The following is a 20742-nucleotide window of genomic DNA, read 5'->3' as shown; positions in this document are numbered from 1 at the left end:
AGGTTAGAGGGTTTCACATTGACCTCGATCGCGACGTAAAAAGGAAAAAATAAAATTAAAAAAAAATAATAATAATAAAGAAAACATCCCCAAATCACTGTCTATATTATATAACAATTAAATAAGCCGGTAGATTTTGATGAAATCGACATTTTTTGTTCAGACCACGCCGTAATGGTTAGGCTACAACGACATCCAGATCCGAGCAAACGATTAGAATCGACAACGGACAAGATGGTGTCCACTCGAGGAGTCAAATTTAAATTTTCCGAAGGCGAAAAGGTCCTGTGCTACGAGCCGGATCCGACAAAAGCTAAAGTATTATACGAATCTAAGGTAAGATGTCGTCATAGAACTTAATTTTATACGCCCTTAACTCCGATTACGCAATTTGCGGGGCCTGCAAGCAATTTTACAATTGAAATCTACATCGGTTTCGTGTGTTTCGGGTCCCGTGTGACGTCTTCTTTTTAATTGTGACGTCGAGATACGACGATTTTCGGCGTTATTTCGGGGTACCGATGATAATTCGGTAGGGCCCCGTAACGCCGGTATTGATTTATTGAGATATTTCTGTCGTTTTTCACCCTTAAACTTATTTCTATGCCTTTTTTTCGGTCGAATTTGAGTATTTTATGGCTTTGTTTACTTACTTTAGCATTTTTTTTTTTCAGGTAATAGAAACATGTGAGTTGATTCTTTAGATTCTTAGAGTGATGAGTTTGTTTGTATGTATGTATGTATGTATGTATATGGTTGCGAGCTATACACTGAACGCACATTGGAAATGTATGATGATTTCGTGTGGTTTGTGTTAATTCCGGCGACAGATACCATGATTTCTGGCGTTATTTCCAGGCATAGATGCTAAATCAGTGGTTCTTAACCTTGCTGGAGGTACCGAACCCCATCAGTTTCATATGAGCATTCACTGAACCTCTTTTAATTGGAAAAATAAAATATAATTTTTCAAATTCAAAACATACGTATATATTTTATTGGTCCACAAAATAAACAAAACCATTATAGAACAAAACATTACGAACAAAGAACAAAACATTAAGAACAAAGAACAAAATTTAAAATCAGTGTGACTGCTGCTGTTGCCTTTTATACACCAGTTTGGAAATGCAAGGCTTTACCTTGGAAAGTGCCACTCGCATGTCATTTTCACAACTAAGTCTGTTCCTTTTCTTCGTTTTAATGTCCAGCATCCTCGAAAAGGATTGCTCGTAAAGATATGTTGTCACAAACGGTATCAAAATCTCCAGAGCTTTCTTTGCAATAGCAGAGTACGTTACTATTTGGTGGCACCAAAACGATGAGAGCGTTGTTGTTTTGAAGAGTTGCTGTTGAACCTAGCTCTGCTGAATTTCAATGATTTCATCCAGGTATGTATTATTGACATCTGTTTTCTCAACATCAAACGTAAATGGCTGCCTCACCCATGCTGGATATAACTCTCTTGAAGGGAAGTACCCTTCAAGAGACTTTGCAAGCTCGTCTAAGTGCATGGAAATTGCGTGCTTCAGTTTCCCTGATACAGAAATATCTCCGATTCCAGGCACATCATAATTCTTATTTACACATTTGTCTAGCAGGGTAAAGTTTGCAAAGTTACCGTTTTCTATTCGTCGTTTCCACAACGGTAGCTTTTTTTGAAACGCCTTCAGGGCTTCTTCCGCTTCGATGATGTTGACACCACCGCCCTGCATCTGTTGATTCAGATGATTGAGAGCTGCGAAGACATCAGCCATGTACGCAAACATGAGAATAAATTCAGAATTTTTGAAGCAATCTGCATGACCATGTTGGTGCTCTTGCAAAAACAGGGCTAATTCCTCACGTAGGGCAAAAACACGATTCAGAACCTGTCCCCGGGATAACCACCGAACATTTGAATGGTACAGAAGTACCTCAAATTCAGACCCCATTTCTTTACACAACTCCTTGAAGATGCGGTGCCTCAGAGCACTATTTCTCACATAGTTCACTCATTCCACTACAATTTTTAAGACTTCTGCCAGTTTTGGAGGCATGGTTTTTGTTGCCAACGCACGCCTGTGTAGAATACAATGTGTAACAATGATGTGTGATGCATCGGCTTTCACTAGCGCACCAAAACCAGACTTTCTTCCCAGCATGGTTGGAGCTCCGTCCGAACAAACTGCAGAAACCATATCCCACGAAAGATTATTTTCTTTGAAGAAGTCATCCACAAGTTTCTGTACATCGGCTGCCTTAGTTGTTGTTGTAAGAGGCTTACATAATAAAAAATCTTCCTTTATAACGTCGTCTTTCACATAGCGCACAAATACTGCAAGCTGACTTAGACTGGAAACGTCTGTAGTTTCGTCGAGTTGAAGGCTAAATTTTGCCGGGCTTGAAATCAGATCTGCAACTACTTGGGCCAAGATATCTTTGCTCATGTCGTCTATTCTGTCACTGATGGTGTCATTTGAAAGAGGAATTTGGGATAACTTAACTTCAGCCGCTTTTCCCAGCATGATATTCGCCATCTTCAACACGGCTGGTTTTATGAGTTTTTCACCAATATTGTGTGGTTTGCCCTGCTTTGCGATAAGGTAAGCGACTTCGTACGATGCTGTAAGGATCGGTTTATCGATGGGTACAAATCCGAGGACAGGCAGACTACCCTTTTCATAAAATCTGGCCCTCTTCACCTTGAATTCAGCGAGTGTTGTATTTTTGTAATTTCCATGAAGATTAAAGAAGTGTTCTCTTAGTTTTGCCGGTGCTAGACTAGAATTGCTCAACTTGGCATCGCAAATCATGCAACAAGGACGCTGACTCCCATCACGTTCCGTTATACATGTGGATCCATATTGTACATATTCGTCCGACCACTTTCTTTTTTTGCTCGACATAGTATGAAGGGATTAAAATATTAAAAAAGAAATCACACGACGTACAATCACGACAGTCACAATTTGAATACTGGGCGCACCAAATTTCCTGCAGCATAGAAAGGCCAAGCGATGTTGCGTGATCACCTGCAGCCAATGATAGCCGAGTGGGGTGTTTCATCACGAACGTATGAGTCGGGTGTGTGCTTGACCGTCTTGCAGGTCGTTTATACGTGTATTCGATTGGGACCTCTTCACTTCGTTTCAGTTAGAGAGTAAGAGAAGTTAGTTTCCCAATAGAACACACGTTATGTAGCATTAGTTTTCGAAACCAATACGGTTTCTACGTCACGACGTCAGGTGGTTGACCTCCGCCGAACCCAGGTTAAGAACCACTGTGCTAAATGGATCCGGCTCCATAATCCGAGTATTGATTTTATGGATTTATTTTCGATATTGGCATTGTCGATTGTGATGTTTCTGTAATTTTTGCCCCCTTTGCTTCATTTTTACGGAAATTCTAATGTTTAAACTAATTTCTGAGCATATTTTAAAGTCAAATTTAAATGTTTTACAGTTTTGTTCACTTATTTAATTTTTTTTTTTTGGGGTAATGGAAACGTTGATTCGTGTGTGAGTCGAATCTTTAGATTCTTAGAGCGTTGGGTTTGTATGCAAGTAGAAGTTATATGCAGCATTTATGTTGGAAATTTGTAGTGATTTCGTTTGTTAAGGTTCTGTGACGATTTGTGTTAATTATGATCGTAAATACGATGATTTTCAATGTTATTTCGAGTGTAAATGGTATATAGACTGGACTCTGTAACGCGAGTATTGATTTTATGGATTTATTTTGATATTGTCGTTATAAATTGCAATATTAATCTCTTTTGCTTTCTTTTTATGGTCATTTTGGTGCTTAAACTAATTTATGAGTTACTTCCTTCAATTAAATTTAAATATTTTATGGTTTTATTTATTTAGTAGTTTTTTTGGGGCAATAAACACGATTCGAATCTTTAGATTCTTAGACTGAAGTGGTTGTATAAATGTATGTATGCAAGTAGTAGCTGAACAATGCATTTATATTGACAATGTACATAATTTAATTTGGTAAGAGTCTATAAGAGAGTTCACATTTATCATCAGAATTATAATATAATCATTTTTAACAGTATTTTGTGAAGCTGGATGAACTGCTGAATTATTAAGCTATAATAAGGCTGCTAAGTTAATAATTAGATACAAAGTAATTTGTCTATAGATAGGCCTTATTATATCCTGCAATATAATTCAATAATTCGACAGTTTGTCTGGCTTTAATCGAAAATTGGGTTTGTGGAGTTGTCGTTTATGGTATTTTGTGTTTTTTTTTTAAGCCACGAGAGCTAAAATTATTTGATTCTGTAACAGAAATGTCAATCTTATGAATTCGTTTAGACAATGTTGTTATGTATTGTGATTTTATGTAATTTATCTTGCTTCTTGTTTGATGTTTTAAGAGCATTTCTTCTCTTTAAACATAATTTCTGACAGTTTTTAGTTCAGATTTCAATATTTATGCATTTCTTATTTATTATTGGTATTTTCTTGAAGGAATTCAACCATTAATTGAAAAATTTGCTTTAAATTTTTATGTTCTTGCCCCAAAATCCTATCATGAATATATATTTCTGTAATTCGGAACTGTTAATTAAATTACTCGTATTCATTTATATTTATTCAAATTCTAATCATTACTACTATCAATTCTTTAAACACGTTTCCAATTGATTTAACTTCCGATACATAATCTATGTAAATTATATGTATTTGAATGATAGAAAGCCGTTTAAATTTGAAACTTTGTGACATGTAAAATTTAATAACAATTATTCTCGGCAGCTATTTAAGAAAATTACAAACATTATCTACTCAATCATTGAAAATGAAAATGAAATATTTAAATTTACAAAATTAAGATGAAGGTAAATATGAAATCCATCTGCATACAGTGAGGATACGCCACTATTTCAAATATTTACAATAACAAATGTAGTTTTGGTCCTGTACGCATGTTAAATTATTTAAAACTTTCATAAGCTTATTGGTTTAGTTTTGCCACGGTCAGTACGTCGACAAATTTCATATTTACCTTCATCTTTACATCAGTTCTATTTTAAATAACAAGTTAAGAAAGGAGAACTTATAAATGTGATTTGATGGCTGCCTTGCTTATTATGGAAATAATACAATTAAAAAGCATAAAAATGAATTACAATTGACTTAAGTCTTTAACGATTTGGTTTTAAATTTAAATTTTTTTGTCATTAATAACGATTTACATAGTTTTAGTTTTGTTTAAAAGGACGACGAATGTACTACGGTCCTATTTAAATTTTTCTGTTCGAGTCATATTTGTTGCAAAATTAAAATTCGTATATTTTTCTTTGCGATGTATTTAGGTTCTTGAACTCGTAGTCAGCAGGGATAGTAAAGGAAGGAAAGCGCCTGAATATCGCATCCATTTTTATGGCTGGAATAGCAGGTTTGTAGTAGATAGATATAAAGATTTTATTACATTTATAACTAAATAAAACACATTATATCTGTTAAATATAAGTTTACGATAGTTTTGAACAGTTTTATTGAGATAATTTTTTTCAGTTACAGTAACATTAAAAATATGACTATTAAAATAAAAGCTTTATTTCATGATAGTAATCATAAAATATTTAAAATTGTGACACTAATACTCTCAATATTTATGCATAGCATGTGTGACATTGATGTTGATGAATGCACTAGAGTTTGAAAAATGAGCTCCTGATGTACAGTAGAAGCACAATTACCTGATTATATGAAATAGTTTTCAAAAAAAAAAAAATCTGGCATGTGTAGCATTGTACGGTACATATCATGGAGTATAATACACAGAAACCAAACTTTCGTGTAACTGGAAATCACTATATCATCTGTCAATTATAGCACCACGAAACCAGGTTATATATATGTAACATTGCATTAGATTTTGAGTAAATTAATATACTTTCAAATACAGTAGTTACATTATAATATTTATTGTTATGAAACTTTAAATGCGCAATAATTGATGTACCTGAAACGCAAACACATGAATTTCTGAATTATCCAAAAGACTGGTCCATTAAGTTCGAATGATAATTTTTCACTGTAATTTGAAAGTCAATACTATTCATTTATAAAATGTTTCAGTATAAATGTCTATAATTAAAATTTTTTAAATAGTTAGGTGATATTTAAAGTATAATTAATGGTATTAGAAAGTACTAAACAAATTTACTAAAACTTGATAGCAGATTTTTAAAACAGTATCTTGAAAGAAAAATTAAGAAATTAACATTTGATACAAAATTTCTTAAATTTTATTTGAAATTTATTATGAAAATTAAAATATAAATTCATAATTATATTTAATTTTCACATTACAACATCAAAATGAGTTGGAAAATTCAAAAAGCTCCACAGATATCAGCTAGTCGGAGAAGGTTATATGTTTAAAGTAATTTGTTTTACACATTATTATAACTAAACATTTAGTATTATGACTACTAAGAAGAAGGAAGAGGTCTCAACTAGAGAAATACCCGAATTTTTGATCAATCTGATCACAAAAAAGAGGTATTCACCTGGACGATTCTTAGGAAAGGATGCCTTTGCCAAGTGCTATGAACTTATTGATGTGGAAACAAAAGACATTTTTGCAGGGAAGATTGTTTTTAAAGCTCTTCTGGTTCAAGTCAACTAGAATAAAGATGAAAGGAAGCCAAGTGATCGTTAAGTTGCACTGTATTGTGCTTGAGAAACAATAGAAATAGAATATGACACTGTTTCAAGTTATCAAAACATTAAAATTGTTATAATACTTCAAAACATAATTCGAAATGTATATAATACATTACATCATTAAAATCAGTCAAGGTTTAGACACACTAAACTGGATTGTATTTATGTAGGACCTACAGTAGTATATATCAGATATAAAATTTACTTTACAAGATTTAGCAATACAAAAGTATTGCTAAATCTTGTATATTAATTTATTAAAGGAATTTAAAAAATATTACGCATGTTTTTCTGTAAGTATACATTCCTGTTAACAAATTCCTTCTTCTGCTAAAACTTGACGAATCAAAATATAAATTTTGTTAAATCATCATTATTTTAAAAATACAATTCACTTTTTTAAAGAAAAAAATAACTAAAATTATATGTTAAAAATAGATAAATAAATTTAATTAAAAAAAAAAAAAAGCCATTTCACTGTGCAGAAGTAAGGAAATCAGGAGAACGATAAGCTTTTTACTCATTTCAGTATTATTTTTAAAATACTAGCATCAAATCTTACATATTATTATTAACTTTTTTTGTTTTAATAAACCATAAGTTATAGAATTTTATAACAACAATATATTATTATTATTATTTTATTTTAAATATTCAACTGTGAAGTTCAAGAAACCAAAATTATTCTTACATTCAGTAACGTTTTTTATCGTAAAGTGTAAGAATAATTTCACAAGTTATAGTTTGCGACCGAGTCAATAAAACGTATCGTCATCGGTGCTTCAGTAGAATTCCTGTTAAATGAAAGGAGCAAGTTGCACAATTTTTTAAATTTCGAAATTAGTTTTTATTATTTGTAATGATTGGTTTGTATCCAGCATAAAATATTTAAGGTTTAAATTTTTTTCTGTCTTGTTTATTGATTGATTAATCTGAATGAAGTTTCCATAGAAACATAACATACCTTAAATATGATATAACTGAAATTTACATGCATTATTATGTTATGTATATATATACATAAACAACTTAAAAACTGATTTAAAATATAATCATGTTATTACACTAACTTCTACATTAAATTAAACTAATAATTAATTAATTCTTTTAAACTATAATCTAGTCAAGATAATTAAATAATTGACAATAGTAGATATTAATAATTATTAATATGTATTTTATTTTAGTTGGGATCGATGTGTTTCAGAAGATTTCATTCTTCCTGATACTGAAGAGAATAGGAGTTTACAGAAAAAATTGGCAGAAGAAGCTGCACAGAAATTGTAAGGATGTTTTGCATTTTTAATATTTATTAAACTTATACACATTACCCAATTCATTACAATTAGAAACATAATTCTATTTGGTCAGTATTTTTATTACTTTTAAATAATAATAAGGAAAATTAATCATGCCATTATTATTAACAGAACGAATCAAAAATGCAGAAATAATTTAATAATACTCAAACAATAAATATTAGAAAATGAATGATTCTGACATTTAGTAATTAATATATAGAATAATGTCAGAGACATTTATTTTCTACTATTTTTCTACCTTGAAACCTCTTTCTGTTCATAAGATATTTAGAGTCATGCATGATTAGTGAAGAATTTCAGTGACATTTTTTTAAGCTATTTTTACATACCTTTAAACCTCAGTAGATGTTCCAATTTATAAAAAGAAAGGTTCAAATACCAGTTAAACATTTATATAAATCTTTTAAGTTAATATTTATTGTTATAATTTTAGAAATAATGATGTATGCAATTACAGTAAAAGACGGAAAATATTATTTATTATAAATATTAATAATTCTAATTAAAATTAATTATTGACACATTTAATTAATAAAATAGCAAGGTTGAGGCCAAAGTTTTAAATGCAAAAATGTGTATGTCGGACGTTCAGCGCCGCTTTCCTATAAACGTAGAAGTTTGACAATGGCATTTGGAAAGTCAGTGGAATCATGTTTGACATTCCAAACGCCACTGTCAAACTTCTAGGCTTACAAGAAAGCGACGCTAAACGCTCGACGTACACGTTTTCGCGTTTAAAACTTCGGCCTCAACCTTGCTAATATTTTTTCAATAGAAACATCATTCCTCTCAAAATAAACACTATCATATATTTAATTTATAGAAATTTAATTATTGTTTTTCAAAATTTAAAATAAAGTTTACAATTATTAAAAAACTAAATTGTACTGGAGCATAATAATGTTTTAATAATAATTTAAATATCTATTGATATAATAGATCAAGTATAATTTTATTATTATAATAATATACATATTTAGTTTCTTCACATACGCTATATCCTTAATTATATTTTAATTTATTAAATATTGTTTATTATTATTATCGAATGCTATTTTAAAGAATAATTTTGCTTATTTTTTATGATTTAAAAAACAATTATAGAATTAGAGTGTACTCTGAGTAATCTGAATTAATTATCATATGGGAGTCTTTTGGATTAACGGGATTGTATTTAAAGAAAAGAAAGTCAAAAAAGCTACAGTAATTCACAATTTATTTCTGATTTTAGTTGGAAGATCTAGCAGAAAACAAAAAATTGGTTTGGATTAGTGAGAATTCACTGCTTACAGTTATACAAAATGTTAATTATAAATTTTAAAAGATTTAGAGAAATGCACATTAATTGAATGTATTGATTCACTAGTTGATTCTCAACATTTTTGTTTATTCAAAATTTATTATGTAAATGATTATAATGGCATGAGAATAAGATAATAATAATGTTAAAAAATTAAAATTTAGACAATTTCTTAATATATAATAACTTTATCATTTGGAATTTAGAAAAGGTTGTCGTCGAAGGAAATTACCAGCTATTATCAAAGACAGTCTGAAAAAGAAACGTTCTACAGAAAATGGAAAAGAAAACATTTCTAAAGAGAGCGATGATTCTTCATCAGACCGAGAATCTAATCAAGTAGGTTATTGTAACACTTTAGTTTATTTAATTATAACATACAATTTTAAATATAAATGAATATTTAATCAGCAGGAAGAAGATGGAGAAAAAACTGTAAATATCACTATACCAAATACTTTGAAAGAAATATTGGAACACGATTGCTTTCTTATCACTCAGAAAAATAAGGTAAGCTTTAAATCATTATTAGATACAGTAAAATTTGACATATATCCTGTATTACCACGTAATGAATTAACTAGTGATTCATTAATGCTGGCTTTATTAATACATTAGTCAACATTAAATCAGTTATAATATTTTACACTTTCAAAAATATGGCGTAATACCATTTACTTGCTGCTGTCTCTATGTTCTGTTTAACAATAGATTCAACAGAATTCAGAAAATTAATCATTTCGAATTTGAAACTATTTTATAATATTTTTGTAATTAAAATATAATGGAAGTATAATTTTAACAGTAGAGTGTTTTTTACATTGAAAGACAAATATGAATATAATCATTATAAAATTTGGCAATGCATAAACTATCAAGAGAAGTATCGGAAGCATTTAGTTTCTAACAAGAGAAAAGTTAGAACAACAAAATAATTTTTACTTTCACTAAGCTAGTTAATTATTAGCCTGAAAGATAGCAATTTATACAAGTTAGGATTTTCTACATATAATAAATAGGAGTTTGGTAAGATAACAGCCAAATGAAAGATTTTATTATATTTTCCTCAAAAATGAAATAAAGTTATAAATTTTTTATTTTCATTATTAAAATGTTAGACCATTTTTTCATATTTATATGCAATTTTTTTAAATGTTCAACTTTAAAAACACTTTGTAGTGAGATTTAAAAACTTATCAATAGCGAGGTTGAGGCCGAAGTTTTAAACGTGAAAACGTGTACGTCGGGCGTTCAGCGCTGCTTGGTATTTGCAATGGTATTTGGAATGTCAGTGGAATCATGCTCGACATTCCAAACACAATTGTCAAACTTCTAGTCTTACAGGAAAGCGGCACTGAACGTCTGACGTACACATTTTCGCATTTAAAACTTCAGCCTCATTTTCGCTAGTAATAGAATTATTTAAAACACTTTGAAGGTTGTCAGAAATAAATCACGTTTATTTGAAAAAACTGAAATTTTAGAATTTTCATAGTCATTATTTATAATGAAAATTTCTGTTCTCTTGAAATTGTAAATTGTCTATTTTATTATCAATAATTAATAAATATTATTGTATTTAATATTATATAGTTGAAGGTTTTACTAATTTTAAAATTATTTTTGGTTGATAGAATTGCATAAAAGTGAAAAAATCACATATTTCTCAGTCAAAAGTCATTTAAAAATATTTTTGTGGATGTTGAAATTTATTCATTTGACAAAGAAAATGAGAAATAAATTCTTTATTTTAAATTATTTTCTTTCGAAACAACTTAAGACTAAACTTGGATCTTAAATATTAATATATGATGAAGTCTCATCATCTCTGAGTAGACTAATAAATTATTTTACTTTTTAAACAAACTAATTTTTTAGTTTCCAATAGTATTATTTATATAACAAATAATAACACATTTTTACATTTGTTTAGAGAGAAGTTAAACAGATACTTTCCAACCATTCTTAGTTGACAGCTGTAATGTGATTTTTTCAATATTTGATACGTGAGATCTGGATTTTATCAGAGTCACTTTTTGTAATAATTCGTTTTAGGAATTTTCCTCTAGTATAAACATCCTGTCGAAAAATGGCCCTGGACGAGAAACTATGCGTCCCCGGCCAGATAACCGTCAACAATCCTTTGTTCTTAAACTAGATCAGATGATCTTGCAACCTTAGTTTACACTTAACGTCCGAATTCGTCACGTATTTTGAATCCCGGGAACACCTATGACACAAATCGTCAGCCACCTACGATCACGTGACCGATTTCCCAGGCAAAAACTTATAAAAGCCACTCCTTCCACCCCCTCGGGGAGTCGCGTATCATCCGCCGGACAAACGCCGTCGCTCGTCGTCACCGACTCAGACCTACTGTCCGAACGTCTCTGCGCTCAGTCGCGAATATATAAAACAGTGCCTAATTCAGATATTAATCTCCACATCGAGGATATCAGGTGTTAACCGTCGGGAACTAAAATGAGGTATGAACCGAAACTGTAAGCACTCTCTCTCGACCCCTACGCGACTTAGGGAAATTAGTCAGATTTTGTATTTGTGTCCATTGTTATATCTTAATAAATCTTGTTTTTATTGTTAAATGGTCTCCTCTTTGCCTCGAATATCGCTTCGCCTTATCGTCGACCCCATCCATCTCCCCTCCTATCCACTCGTGTAACGCTAAAAGACGAAACAGCTATCCTTGACAAGTGCGTTACCAGAAAGGGAGGTACGACTTTCTCCTACCTCCCCGAAATCACAATTTGGTGTCAATCGAGAAGGGGTTTCGACTTATTCAGCATCCCCCCGATCTCACAGATATATGCAATACCTCAAAACATTTTGAATCATGTTACTGCTATCTAAATACCGTTTCTGGAAACTGCCAATATATATGTTTAATATATGCACAAAGGTAGATAAATAATAATTCATTTTTAACTAGACTTAATATCATTTGGATTCAATTATTGAATTAAGTAGTATTCATTCTCATATACAGTAGAGAGTCATTAATCGGAACACTGGTAATCGGCACGATTTTCAGTCAGACTGTGTCGTGCTGAATCGAACGTTTTTGATACTAAATTTACTTCTAAAGTATAATTTTCATGTTTTTAAATTCTTCAATATATTTATTTTGTTTGTACAAAATGCAGAAATAATTTTTAACGATACAATAGCCTCGATTATTATTATAAAAATTTTCATTAGGCTTAAAATCGACGAAAATTCAACACGAAGCGACACGCAACAGAGAAAAATTTGAACATCAGACAGGTTAATGTATTTTTTCGTACATAATGGGTAATCGGAACAAATGACTAATCGGAACAACCCCAGTCCCCAACTGATTCCGATTTTCGACTCTCTACTGTATTGTAAATAAATAAAGCTAAAGAAGCTTCAACAAATGATTTTTATAATCGGTGACTTTTCATGGCATGCAAATTCTCTTTAATTGAGTTACTGATTGAGTACTTATCACTTAAATAATTGATGATAATTCTTAGGTGTAAAAATATTACCTTAAATATTCATTAGCAAAGTGGCCGATGTAATCTTGTAATTTTTCTGTTTTTAATTTTTTTAAATGTAAATTTTGAAAATCTTTTGTCCTTTTAGTTAATAAAACTACCATGTGAAGTCAATGTGGTTTCAGTTTTAGAAGCTTATGTGAAGAATCTTGCTGTAAATTTATTATGTGCATCACCTCCCAAAGCTAGCAAACATGGTTCTCGAGCATGTGTAATACCAGCCGATGTCGAAGTCAAGTAAGTATGAGTTTCAAAGAGAACAAAATTTTCTAAAATTCTAATTCCCTATTTTATAAAATATATTACATTATAATTTTGCAATTCATTTAACAAATTCTTGAACTAATATGTTATTTGTAATAGAAGAAATTAGTCTCTTTCATCATACCAATAACAATTCTCATATTTTTATCCGTAGTATTCAGTTGTGTCGAGAAGTAATGGACGGCTTACGAGTGTATTTTGATTTCACACTACCTCATCTGCTTCTCTATAGACAAGAACGTAAACAGTATAGCACGGTAACAACGGTTTGTCGACCAGTCATGAATGTGAAAAGGTATTGTATACATATTTTTTCAAGCATTGTTTTATGCTCAATTGTAACAAATAAACAGATAATCTTTATTTTTTTTTAAATGTTCAGGGATACAGAAAATATAATATAATGTTGCAAGAAAATAGTTATTCATCATTTATAAAAAAATTCTTGTTGTGAAACCAGTGACTGAATTTACTAATATATTGTCATTTTTTTATACAGGGCTACAAAAAATAATGCTACCATTTTAAATTATTGTAATTATGTTAATTATTTTCCAAGAATGTTGCAATTATATTAAAACATTGGGAAACTGTCCAAGTTTTACATTTTCCCCATTACAATTTCTCAATGTGTGCATCTCCTGTCACATGGCACACATCTAACCAATACTCAGATTCTTTCTATATTTGCTGCAGCATGGCCGTCGTCACTCCTCTACCCAACAGCCACAATTCTACAGCTCCTGCAGATTACTCGTGTTGCACAATGATGGGTGATTCCAACTCTGCAAACTGCAAAACACAAAATGTTTGAATATAGATGGGAGATGAAACTTGAACAGTTACTCTCAATTGATATACAATGCATATTTCTCAGTAATAATTAACATAACAACAGTAACTTAAAATGGTAGCATTCTTTTTGGGAGATCCTGTATATTCATAATGTATAAAACAAGATATACTGTAAATTTATGCAAAGATAAACATGTATCTCTTGATAAACTCGCTGTTCATTTACATATAATATTATAAATGTTCAAATGCATCAACACTATATTTAATTGTGCTTTTAAAAATAAACAAGTGTGAACTCAACTTATCAAATTCTTGTATATAGAATATTTGTATGTGCCATTTTCTTTTATCTCCACTTACAAGATGAAATATTTGATAGAAGCGCAACAAGATTCAAATTCTTGTGCACTGACTAGATGGCTCGTACATTTCCATCTCTTATTTTCTTTCATTCACATTGTCTTTAAGGCCTAGTACTGTTTGTTCCGACAAGTCTTAAAGGATCTTTAATTAAAGACCCTCCCAACTGTGATTACAACAATTTTCTTAACATTAAATTTAGAAATGTTTGTATGTCATATTTCCTTTTCTTGTTTCACATTAGTTCCTTTTATATTGACGAATAATCTAATCATTAATTTTATTTTAATTCATTTAGAATCATTGGTCAATGGGTAAATAGATGTTTTGTAGCACTTGAATTTTATTTGTGAAATACGTTCTGGCTTGATGCTCAGACAAAAACTTCAACCATAAGAAATAATGGAAAAGCTCATCCATATTTAAGAGAGGTTTTCATGAACAAAGCCCGTAAATTGGGAGTACACTACATAAAATTTTGAGAACTTTTAACTCAATTTTGCATTTTGTTATGCCATTGAATATTTCCAATCATAATTCAATAACAGTACTTTCAATGACAGCAAGAAATATTCTTCGGGTAGCATCATAATCTAGGCAATAAATAATGTGAATTTACGATATAGATAAACAGAAATACTAAAAAAAGTGGATGCCATTAGTTTTTTTATCAATGAGTAATTAAAAAGACAATGGACCTCTATTGCTTCAATAATTTTTTTTTACATACACGAATTTAGTGTAATAAGCACGTTACATAGGCCTACAATGTTGTTGTTATGGCAAATAAGAGCCCATTTATTATGTTTTATTCCATAAATACCATATATTAATTTTCCAACTCCAATTTCTAGTAATCATTTCATGTGATTTTAGTAATCTGCATACTATAGGTTGAACTTCATTTTCTTGTCATTTTTCATTAGCAACATGTGTAAGTCCAAAATGTTTTAATATAACTTTATTGAATATAGTCCTTTGATACATCAAAAATAATTATTCTATTCTACTTAAAATAGTGAAGCTGTTACTGAAGATGCTATTCAAACCTCTCAAGATACTTTGTCAAAAGATCATCAAGAACCTCCTTCATCTTTGTCAGAAAACATGTCAAAAAACAATAATTTTCCTACCACGCCACCTTTTTCCCCTTCATCCAAGACTCGATCCACTCGTCATCGTCATGGCTCCATTGTCTCACACCAGCCCCTTTCTACCACGGAAAATGGACTGGGTTCACCCAACACTTCACCCAAGTACAAAATCTTAAGAAACCAGCATTCTAAGGATGCAATTGTTATATCAGCAGGTACTTTTTTGAGCATCTGGTAATCTTTGTCTTATGTGATATATATAAAGTGAGCAGACATACATTGTGTTTTTAAATTGCAGGTGAAAAACCCGCAGTTTCTGACAAACGTGTGTTACGTTCGACAGAAAGACTGCGATCAGTGATGGTTACAATAAGTACTGAAGCCTCTTTTGGCAACACCCAGGAGAAAGAGTGTTCGGAGACCGACACTCAAACAAAGTGTGAACCGACAGATTCTCAGTCAAGTCCAACGCGATCGAGTCGTCAAAGTACAAAAAATACAACTCATCATTCATCGTACTCTTCATTCTCCGCAAACACATCACAAGCTTCGGTCAGTCATAATCATTCCACGGTGACATCATTCACTCAACGGGTCAATCCACCGCCGCCATTAAATATACTAACCATTTCAAACTTCAGTTCATCGTCTTCGTCTACTAATTCGAGCATTTCGAGTCCCACCCTCAGCGGAGCAGTTTATCACATGGCAAAAGCATCAGAAGTTCTGAGTGAAGTGTTATCTTGGAGAATGTTGCCTTCGCACATATATGAACACGTTCCGGCTCCGCCATCTTTGTTATATGGTGCACAACATCTGCTACGTCTTTTCGGTAAGATCGTCAAATAGAAAATTTTCCACAATTTTTTTCAATGCAGACTAATTAATTTATTTAAATCTTTATATTATTGCAGTCAAACTACCGGAACTCATACACAGAATGAACTTACCTCATCGTAAACTGGTCCCATTACTCGACTACATAAACAATTTCCTCGAGTAAGTATTTTGCCGTTCAAATCGGAATACGAATCTTTAAAACTTAACATACTACTTTCCAATGCAGGTACATGGCCGAACGCAAGGAGGAGTTGTTCTTCAGCTCAGCATATGTAGATGACACCGAAGGATGCCCTATAGAAGGCAGCACATGACACGCGTAGCCATCGAACCAAACCATGTATCATAATGTACAGTAATAAAACTTCACATATTCAAATTGTAATTAGCTACGAATGTGTTAGCTTTTAGTGAACACTGGGTACAAACCGTAAAACTTTCATCATGTAAAAATGCATGAAGTTAAAACTTCATTAAATGTTTACCGTTTCTTGAGTTGCATCAAATGTAATTGTTGACATTCTCAATGAACTAAAACATTAAGAACAATAAATTTCCATGTAATCTATAATAATAGTTTTATGGATTTTAAAATCTAAGAATATTTGAAAAAAAAATTCTTCATAAGACAAAATGTGAATAATAAAGTTTATCAGTATTGTATATTATGTAATTACTGTTTTGATATGATTTATATAATAAGTTGGACAATTGTTCATAGATATAATAAAATGACATTTGGACATTAATAACAATTACTATTTACAAAAGTTTATTTTGCTAATTTACAATTTTCTTTAATATTTTCTACGGCCATTTTCGCTATCGCTCATTATCATAGTCCCCGGGAGGCGGTATGGGTAGACCCACCATGAACTTTTTTACATCCACCTCGACTTTCGAAGGAAACAAGAAATAACAATAACAGCTGCAAAGAAAAGAAATTTTGAAATTACATTTTAAAAAATAGCAAAATGTAAACACATTTCTAGTTTAAATATTAAATCAAAAAAGAATCCTTGTAAAATTCTTTGTTCGATTTGAATGTAATATTAAATTTTGAACATTTTGTTTGAAAATACAGTAACTGTTTCTGATAGTGTTTATAACATTGAAAATGTTAAATAAATTTTGTCGAATGACTTCTATAAATGTACGATTAATACAAAATTACATTAAAAGTATCTCTCGTCATTAGTATGTCGACTATACGTCCACTGCTGATTTGCGTATTATGGGTGTGACTCACAATTGAACGGATCGTCGTCGTCTTCAGAGGATGCCCAGATCCATATGATCCGGGATAAATTTATCATAGTAGGTGTGTCAAATCTATACACACATTCCAGTATGTATCAGCCACAGCCGCGAGCGATGTACCGTAAATGGTTAGAAAAGCTTATGTGACAATATGACGGAAGTAAATGGCTGTATATTGGCATTTACAGATTTCTCAAAATGAGCGAGCGTTACTACAGAAGGTTAATGATGCTAATGAAAATATTTTATTGTTAAAATTATCTGCACTTTTTTGTACGATGCAGTTTATAAAGAGAACAAAAATTGTCAATAAATTTAATTTTTTACAACTAAATGTTCTAAACATAAGTAATATGTTTTTATGCTCAGTCAATATTAATCACGGAGGCAGCCATATTGCATGCTTCAGACCTGAAGAGTCCAACATGCATCAGTTACCATACCAACAAGCTTGTCTGTGAATACTACAAGTACTTTACTGATACATCATGATTCACTGGAATGTGTCCCATGTCTTTTTAGTATAATGACAAGTACCTGATAAATCTGGATGAGATATGAATCCCGATCATGTTGGTAGGGTAGACGTCTTATATTCAATGAAATTTGCTTTTATATATAGTGAATTAAAGCTCTTTTATAAGAAATATTTAAAAATAGTTTTAGAACTATTCTTAATCGAAGATAATTAAAATTACTACAATGAAAACCTATATGACAGATTGGATTATCATAATCTGTTCATTAGAATTTTGCAAGATGTATTAAGTTCTTAATGCTAGATTATGTTGAAAGTCGATCATCCCCTCAAGAAAACACTTTGAAAGAGAGCAGCTGCAAGCTCAAAAATATAAAATGCAGAAATAACTGTTGAGAAATGTCGTGACTAGTACCTCTGCTATCTATAATCGTGGTATTATTTGCTGTAATTTATTTAATAACGTTTAAATAATATAACACCAATTCTTAAATTTTTCTCATTGCACTGCAAATTTTCAGTTTTGCTTTATTTCCAAATCTGTTAATTGGGAAAAAATCTGCACAATTATTTTTCCTACATCTTAACAAACCATTGTTTCGAGACGGCGAATGCTAACAATTTTACAACCACCGCCTTTTGAAACGTATCATTTATCATATTTTTCCAATAAACAATTGAAGTACAACGTTAATTTTTCTTTCACTGACTATCATTTTGCTTCAAAATGACAGTTAATAAGTAAACTTAGCTGTTTTTGAAATGTCCTATATAATAACAGCGCTTATCATATTTCTTCAAATTAAGTTATTCTTGGTATGAGGCCGAGCATGCTAGGCTAAGTTCAATTAACTTCATTAACCTATTCGATTCCATTTACTGATATCTAGGAAAGAAAAATCATCAACATTCTTGTGTTTTAAACACATTTCATTAAACTGAATCTTCATTTCAATAATATCTATGTTTATTTTTATTTGTTTTTGATAAATATTGAGTAAAAATTCAGTAAAGTGACAAAATATTCTGCATAGATTTGCTAATAATGTCATTAGAACAATAGAAAAATTGTTTTTTTATGGTCAGAAAGTTAAAAATGAAGGAGCAATTGTAAATATATAGTCACGTCACATAGCAGAAATGCAAAATGGATATTTAAAAAACATGTTTGAACAATGAAACTTTTGATCAACTCAATTATCATTATGCAAAATATACATTCAAGTTTGAGTTTAGAAACTACAGACAGTTTTAAGTATTCGGAATTGGAAGAACTATTGGGCAAATCCGAACCAAATTTATTATATGTACTGTACTTGGTATGAGGTTTTGATTTTCAGGGAAAACTTAAAAATTTGATGCTGCTGTCCTCTTAACATGCATATTACAAAGGGCATACAAATATAAAGTCCAATAGGTTCAGCCATGCCCACAATGAGGACAGCTGAACAGTGAGGGATGGAACTCAACAATCCAAGACAGACAATATATAGAGATTTGCCAGCCGTCCAAGTCAGTTAAGGTGCCACCAGAGGACTTGGGATAAAATCTGGCAATTTGAAAACCCTACAGATTTTTCAATTGCCAGATTTTATCCCGAGTCCTCCAGTGGCACCTTAACTGACTTGAACAGCCGGCAAACCTCTATATATTTGCTAAATAGTTAAATTTTGACATAATATATCATACAGTATTAACTCCATGCACTAAATATAGCAAATAACCTCATTTTAGTAACACGCAATGCATTTTTATTATTATAAATTTTCATTAATTTTTGCAAATCATCCAATGGTACAGAAAAAGAGTAGGATCTCGAAAAAAGTCACTCCTTTTGTTATTTTTCTTGCATACAGGACAGCCTACGACCCTAATGCGTCGAAGACGACACCCGACAGATCGGTCGACAAGGTGACTTAATAGAACAGATCCAAAAGATGCGGAAATCATCTTGACTTTAAAACTAATATAAATTGTGTAATATAAAGAAAAGGCAGAGTTTGACTTTATCCACTACTAGAGGTGAGAGGTCATCGCAGTTGAATGCTATGTTTATCCTACATTAGAGATTATTAGCCATTATATTACCAAACATATTCACACCTTTTCTTCTATAACTTCCACCAAGTTAGTGTGTACTGAAATAGGAAAAACAGAAATTGTTGCAGATGCGCATGTCTGCCGCAAATGGGTGCGCGAGCTTTCAATATGGCGGAAGACACCGGTACGTGTATTATCGAACGACTGCACAATATAAAATTCATTTATTTAATTCTAAGGAGAGACTAATAAAGTTAATGTAGCTTAAAATGTAGGGGGTACTGATTCGTGTTGAAATAAAAGCAAAATTTATGCTAACATTAAGCATTTTAAATTCAGAAATGAAGCCTACCCGCAGATAACTCCAAAGATGGTTCCTACACCCAACATTCCGAATGCAAATCTATTTTTATATTTATTCGCAATCGTTCCTCTTAACTGCGGAATAAAAAGTTTTTGTTTCTTCAGCCTTTCGGAATTCATCACGGATCAACATAAACAACACCTACGTCTTCGAACGACCATGCTTCTTTTCCCCACACTCACACCTCCTCGTGTTAATAATTGTAAAATATAATTTTTCTAAAGTTTATTCTAATTTTAAATATTTTCTTTAAAAATAAATTTTAATTATTTATATGTATAATTCTAACATTAAAATATTTCCTCGCTATTTATATATTTTATAAGTAAAAAAAAAAAAATTGTGTCCGTATATTCACTCGTCACATGATCTTTGCTTCTGTGATGATATTTGAAATCATTCTTGAAATACA

General features: G+C 31.1%; 1 protein-coding gene and 1 long non-coding RNA gene across 3 annotated transcripts; one reads left to right on the top strand and one right to left on the bottom strand.

Annotated features, from left to right (window-relative positions):
• The first annotated feature begins 18 nt into the window (after positions 1–18).
• Positions 19–16861, top strand: msl-3 (male-specific lethal 3). 2 transcript variants are annotated; one of them, XM_067278355.1, is made up of 11 exons: positions 19–336; positions 5312–5394; positions 7859–7954; positions 9500–9632; positions 9708–9803; positions 12921–13069; positions 13251–13391; positions 15274–15563; positions 15647–16180; positions 16263–16347; positions 16415–16861. In XM_067278355.1, the coding sequence occupies exons 1-11, from the start codon at positions 175–177 to the stop codon at positions 16500–16502; spliced, it is 1857 nt and encodes a 618-aa protein (XP_067134456.1). In that variant the 5' UTR covers positions 19–174; the 3' UTR covers positions 16503–16861. The 2 variants fall into 2 exon arrangements, with proteins under 2 accessions (XP_067134456.1, XP_067134455.1); XM_067278354.1 differs by having other exon boundaries at positions 9705–9803.
• Positions 16862–16943: 82 nt separating this feature from the next.
• On the bottom strand, positions 16944–20742 carry LOC136981955 (uncharacterized). The gene is made up of 2 exons (XR_010881813.1): positions 20319–20742; positions 16944–17116 (listed from the first exon to the last, which is right to left on the bottom strand). It is a non-coding gene; the product is annotated as an uncharacterized lncRNA (long non-coding RNA).

The sequence above is a fragment of the Centruroides vittatus genome, unplaced genomic scaffold (genome assembly GCF_030686945.1).
Source record: "Centruroides vittatus isolate TY-2023 unplaced genomic scaffold, ASM3068694v2 contig_799, whole genome shotgun sequence".
NCBI lineage: Eukaryota > Metazoa > Arthropoda > Arachnida > Scorpiones > Buthidae > Centruroides > Centruroides vittatus.
Note: the sequence above shows the minus strand (reverse complement) of the source record. Positions and strands in the feature narration are given on the sequence as shown.